The 6,818-nt window shown below is 36.0% G+C and overlaps 1 protein-coding gene across 1 annotated transcript in view; it reads right to left on the bottom strand.

Annotated features, from left to right (window-relative positions):
• Positions 1–5,394: 5,394 nt before the first annotated feature.
• The window catches only part of LOC122077119 (protein-tyrosine-phosphatase PTP1), a 19,056-nt gene continuing 17,632 nt past the window's right edge, over positions 5,395–6,818 (bottom strand). Inside the window, exons 7-8 of the mRNA XM_042642926.1 lie at positions 5,846–5,934; positions 5,395–5,707 (exon numbers count right to left, since the gene is read on the bottom strand). Of these exons, the coding sequence (XP_042498860.1) occupies positions 5,863–5,934 (72 nt within the window). The 3' untranslated portion in view covers positions 5,395–5,707; positions 5,846–5,862. The remainder of the gene's footprint in view (positions 5,708–5,845; positions 5,935–6,818) is intronic.

The following is a 6,818-nucleotide window of genomic DNA, read 5'->3' as shown; positions in this document are numbered from 1 at the left end:
AAAAAAAAAAAAACTTTAAATCTGAATTTCTTTTAAATTAAATAATAAGGCAAAAGGTTTTATGCGTGATCGTATAATATGTATGCACATGGTCGTACCTTCAATTATTGAATGAGAGAGAGAGAGAGAGAGAGGAATGTATTATTACACTTCTTCCCCCACTCGCAACCAACAGTTGAAAGGCATAATCGTGTAGGTATAATCATATGAGCCTCATGAGAATTTGCAAATCCCTAATCAAAATATTGAATATTGATTCTTGATTGGATCCCATGTTGAAATTCTTCAGAAATTCTTCAGAAATTCTTCAGAAATTCTTCAGAAAGTGAATTTCAGTTAATCTCTCTCTCTCTCTCTCTCTCTCACTCACACACACACACACACACACACACACACACACGCACAAATACACATAGTACCATCTTGCCACTGCTGGGTCTGAGAGGGTCATAACGTACGCAACCTTACCTCGGTTTCATGGAGAGGTAGTTTCTCAATTCGATCCCATGGACCACTTGGTCATAATGGAGTAACTTTACCATTGTGCAGAAGTCCTCTCTCTCTCTCCTATTTAAAAATAAATATCTCCATATTCCAAATAATCAAACAAATGTTAAAACAAATTCCCCCTCAGTCAATTGATGTATTAGTAAATTGAAGTGAAGTCTACCTTTTGTTTAACTTGTTTATCCCTGAAAGTTATAGGAAAACGCCATAAAACTTCCTTCTGCAACTCCTAAAGAAAGAATTTTATAACGAAAGGAAAATTAGTTAGAAGATGAAGAAAGACAAACCCAATCTAGATGCACCCAAAACTGAACTAAAGGCTAACCAATGAAGTCTATAGGGATACTCTACATATGACTAAGTTATCCCAAATTGACTCAATATGAAATGGTTGAATGCTTTATGAGAATATGAACTTACACCATATTTCTTCATTTTCATATTTGAGATCCACTTGACTTTGTCTTGTTCTTACTTTGACCCACCAAAATTCAACATTTGTAGAACTGTCTCATCTGATCCTCATTCTTCAATTTTTTTTATTTTTTTTTTTTAATCTTAAATGGAGTGAAGTGGTGAAACAAGATTGGAACATCTAGACCAAATAAGTTGAGCCTTTTTTTTTTGATAAATTATTTGTGTCCAGAGTCATCAGTTGATCAAAATATATTGCCAATATCTCCATTCAAGCAATACTCTGTTTAAATGGTCAAGACTGCAAATTGTTTACGATGAGTGATTGATTTGAGTTCTTCAACTGTAGCATTTCATAATTTTTGATATTGTTATATGTGAGAGGATTCTCCGAACAAACGGCATAATAAGTGCATCAATGAGAAATGACGAAATAGAGTCATCATTGAAAGAGAGACCCAGTCTACACTTGTTTTATACTCTAGCTTTCTAGCACTTCTCTTATTCTTCTTGTTTCAACACAATAGGGGAAACAAGTATAAAAGAGAAGTTGCTACTCAAGCTATAGAATTTGCTTTTAATTGATGGCTTTATCTCAGACTTATATGTAGACCTGATTGGTGATGGTGTCTTTTTCGTTGTTAACCTGTCGTATAGGGAGAGGCAATCATCTTTAGTTGCCTATTGGGAGCACCCATTTACACTAGCCATATGTCCAAATCGGTGTTCAATATGAACCAACGCATCCTTTCACACTTATAATGATGACTTTCATGGAATATTAGGGTATAAAATGTTGTGGGTCAGATCCAAAATCCACTTTAACCTACACCCAGTTGAGTTTATATTTTCTATCATTCAAAGAATAAAAATGTATTTTTGGATCAGAATCATGTTGAGAAATTTGGGTCTGATTTTTTATTTATTTATTTATTTATTTTTAACTGCATAAGGAAAGAATCAATTAAACTAGAGAGAAATTGAGGGTGTTTTTGGTTGGTAAGAAATGGGGGAAAAAAAAAGTCAAAAGTAATGATAAAACCACTGATGTGTTTATATGTTTTTTTTTTTTCAAAGTTTTTGACGTACATAGAAAGAAATCTCTTGGTAGCTCTTAAATATTTGTCATGTAAACTCCGTTTGATTGTAATGGAAATTTAAAGAGAATGAAAGTGAAATTTTCATATTTCAAAAAAATTCCCGCCACACTTAGAGGCCAAAAGGTAGCTGTTGTAGAAGCTTTGAATTTGTTTCTTTGAATTGGTCCAAACCTCCATCAAAGACCATCCTTGCCGTAGTGTATACTCCATCCCAAAAAATGAGAGCTCTGGCACAGCCTTCAGTGAGGTCTCTTGTCATTAAATAGTCAATTATTAGTAAATGTGACTTCCCCTGTTAAACTATACCAACAGCCCAGCTTGTGGACTTTCTTGTCTAAATTAGTGACTACTATGCATACCATTATATCCTTGTGATAGTTATCGATTACCCGATTTACAGAGTGAGAAATCTGGTCTTCTTGTTGATGTGAATGGGCCACATATTATTGTAATACCAAGAGATCCATTTGAGAGCAGGGTCTAGGGTTTTATGTGGGTTTGGTTTTTCATTCTTGAAGAGGATGTTGTTTCTATGTGATCAGATATAATAACAAATTATAATTTTTTTTTTGTTTTAACTATATTTAATAATGATATATTTTACATATTATAACAAAGGGTTTTGTATGCAAAATAAAGTGAAACTTTATACCCAAATATGGAATGATTTCAAGTTAATGTTAAAGTCACATAAATAATGATTACATATATTTCTTTTTTAAGTATGCAAAATTCATTTCCTTTTCCTTTAATTCCCCTTACAACCAAATATAGTCGTAGTAATTGGAGGGGGGTCAAAAGTTTTGAACAGGTAGACCCCCAAAATCCCTTTTGCATAATGTAAAATTTCAGCCCAATCAAAATTTGAAAGGTGTTAAACTAAAGCTTTGAAAAATCCAAGACTATAGTAAGAATAATCGTAAACATGCATGGGATGCATAGAGATGCATGCCAATGCAAGAATGGTTTTTGATTGAATTAGGCTTTAAAATTGTTGTCATTCTTTTACACATAGATAATGACACATCGGCCAAGAGATTCCTTACTAGGTGAACCACTTGGGCAAATTTACCCTTTAAAAATTTAGTATTCCCAAATCCATTGTTGACTTACGGATCATGAACTTAAAGAGATGAGGATGAAAATTACCTCTTGAGATTTAACAAGCCCAAAATCCTCAAGGTAGAACCACAACTTTTCTATGCACTACTGCGCATCAGCACATCAAGGCCACACTATAGGTGGTATACAGCATAGAGAGAGAGAGAGAGAGAGAGAGAGAGAGAGAGAGAGATCATGGTCACCTAATCCCTTTTTTGATGGTCACCTTATCCATTGCTTCATATTTATAATTTCCTCCTGCCTCGTGCCTCCCAATGCATGGCCAATGAAAATTGATGTATACATTGGTGGTACTACATAGCCTCTCACACACTCCTCCCTACCACCCCCCTCTGTCTCTCCAAATGAGAGCGTCTTATGTATTAATCGTGAGGCACTCTCTCCCACACATTCATTGGCTTGGTGTGGGATATGCCACTACATGCAGACTGCATGTAAATCTCTCCCCTTAAGCTTATTTTGTAGTTAGGCCTTCTAATAAAATTAATAGGCAAACCATAAAAGGAGAAGGGGAAAGGGAGGTAACAGATAGGAGGCTCGACCTCGAGACCTCATGATGAGCGTAGGCTTAGTACACACCACACCAACTATGGTGGGCAGTTGTAATTATTTGCAATTAAGTCCTTGACAGATATAGAAACTATTCAAAAGGTAGAAGCACACCCGTCATAAATATATTCTTTATAAATTAATAGGATTGGACAATTATACACAATTGTCTTTCTATATCAAACTCAAGTTATGTGATTTTTTATTATCAAAATTAGGTGTGTCAAACCCTAAATCAAACCGGTAAAACCAAACAGACCGAACCGATAACAGCCCAAACCAAACCAAATCAAACCCAACCCTTATTGGTTCGGTTTCGATTTGGAGTATTGCAACCCCAAAACCAAACTGAGCCGCACCGAAAACCTGATAAACTCGAAACCAAACTGAAACCGGCTCAAAACCCAAACTGAAACCGAAATCAAACAGATAAGAAACCAAGACACTCCTAAATTCATTAAAAAAAAAAAATCAAAATTTACATAGTTTTGTATACATTTGTATGGAAAGTCAAATCGAAACTGGACCAAAAATCGAAACTAACCCAATTACAAACTGATTTAAGAAATCGAAAACAAACCAACACCAACCAAAACCAGAAGTTCCTTATTGAATCTGTTTCGGTTTCAGCCTTCCCACACCAAAACCGACTCAACCCAGACTAAAACCAAGCCGGACCGACCCATTGACACCCCTAATCAAAATCATGACAAATCAATTATCGAATTTACTGGCCGGATTGAATCCATTATTCATAGACAACTTTCTTAAATAGTGTATATTTCTAGTAGATGTCAGCTTGTTGGAGATCAGTTTAATCTCCAGATGATCAATACATATATACCTCAACTACTTGTTACACATTGAAAGAAAATTCAGGCTTCACTGCTTGACTAAGTCAAAGACTCAAAGCCATAAGTATTTCAATCTAGTTGTAAAAAAAAATTCTTGCAAGAATTTTCTTATTGGGAAGTGTTTACTCTGCGATTAATTTACTTGGGATCAGTTCAATCCTCCCTATCTATCCTATTTATTTTTCTGGCTGGAATTGAGTCACTTGGCAACTATTTTTGCCTAAGTCAACACTCACATCTATCTGTCCCTCTTATCCTCTCTCTAATGGTTACTGTGAGTCTTTAATGGTTAGAATCAGCTATACAAATAGAAGTTATGGATCTGCCAATGTCAGTCCCATTTTGTAACACAAGACCTTCGATAACAGGTAGTTGACTATATATTCAAACAAAAATGTTCTGCAAGAAACTCTGAAGGGGCTGAAGTCTCTGCATTCATGAATAACTCCCCCATGACTATTAGGTGGGAGAACCCAGTCATATCCTATTATATCAACAAAAAGTTATCAATTTTGCAGTTTTGGTTCTCCAACTTCAGAATCTGTATTATGTGTGCTGTGAACAGTTTCCAGTCCACTCACATTGGCAACTTGATTGTGCATTTAATCACTTCTACAAAGAATATGCATTGATTATATACAATATAAAAAGATAATGCACAAATTTCCTTATTTGAATTACTGCAAAAGTTCATAGCCTTCAAAATTTTGATAGAGTTGGCCTCACAGAAGCCACTGAGGTCTGAAAGTGAGACAAGGCATCAAAATGGATAGGTTTATCAATTGCTATTCCATTTCCCCAGCATTCACAAGACAAGTAAAAAAAAAAAAATCATGATGAGTCAATCATTAGAAAGCATTGTATGTGTATTAAGTTAAGATTAGGAAGACCACCAAGAACAAACAACTATCCTGCTCTTTGGTGCTCTCATTGGTGCAGACAATGACAGAAAGATGAAGACTTGGCCTGATTGTTTGGCAGCATTCTCAGTTTTACAAGTAAATAACTCTTAAATCAAATGCGTGAAAACGGGCTGCCAATTAAGGACACAACAGAATAGGGGAAAGTGGTGTTGGTTTCTCCAGCTTCCGAATAACTGAGCTCATATAAGCAATAGACTACCATTCTGCTTCAACTACAACAATCAGACAGTTGGATCAGCTGCAAATATTATATACTACAACAGCATATCATCCCATAGATCCTAGATGAAAAACCACAGCCCTCTCTAGAGCATGGGTCCGTAGGTAGATTTGCAAAATCACATAAAATAAGCTTGCAGCAGGAGCCAGAGAATACCAGTTTTGAATTTCTTGCTAGTGGTTAGATTCTGAAATAAGGTCTTCCAGTTCATCAATTATCGCATCATAGCAAAAAACATATTGCTCCTGATATAAATTGGGAAATGCAGAATGTTAGAAGAAACTAGTTACTTGGATAGAAATGTGTGCTGATCTCAAACGATTTTATCCTTCCCTTTCAGTTTTGAGGAACTCATCTGAATAACAGGCACAAACTTGGTGTTTCCAACAATATAACATCAATACAAATCTAAAGCATAAGTAAGCCAGGTTCACAAGATCCTGAGAGTACTGTCCAGACTATGGGTTGGTGTTTTGAAAGAATTCTGACATGTAGTACCTGAGTAGGCAAATCAATGTCAACATGGTCTTCAGACATCATTAGTGCATATTTAACTAAAATTCTCATGCCCAGCTTATGGGCAAGAAGTTTCCTCCAGAAGCAGTACATTTGGATGGGATTCTGGAACTTCTGCTTCTGGGGATCCTCTGAATCCAGCTTACAAGATAAAGCATAAGTAAGCCAGGTTCACAAGATCCTGAGAGTACTGTCCAGACTATGGGTTGGTGTTTTGAAAGAATTCTGACATGTAGTACCTGAGTAGGCAAATCAATGTCAACATGGTCTTCAGACATCATTAGTGCATATTTAACTAAAATTCTCATGCCCAGCTTATGGGCAAGAAGTTGCCTCCAGAAGCAGTACATTTGGATGGGATTCTGGAACTTCTGCTTCTGGGGATCCTCTGAATCCAGCTTATGGTGGGCCCAGTAAGATTATTTCATTTGGAATCTCGACTTCTAGAAGCACCATATTCTCCAAAAGACGGTGCTTCTCGAGCTTCTCTAGCTTATGATGCCTCGGGTAAAAATAGCACTTGGCGCGGTTATTACGCTTAAATGATTTTTATGGTTCCATATCTTAGGAACTATATGAATAATGGAGAAACTCCATGAAAGGAACATTAATG

The sequence above is a fragment of the Macadamia integrifolia genome, chromosome 4 (genome assembly GCF_013358625.1).
Source record: "Macadamia integrifolia cultivar HAES 741 chromosome 4, SCU_Mint_v3, whole genome shotgun sequence".
In the NCBI taxonomy this organism is placed as follows: domain Eukaryota; kingdom Viridiplantae; phylum Streptophyta; class Magnoliopsida; order Proteales; family Proteaceae; genus Macadamia; species Macadamia integrifolia.
This window is presented reverse-complemented; position numbering and strand designations above follow the sequence as displayed.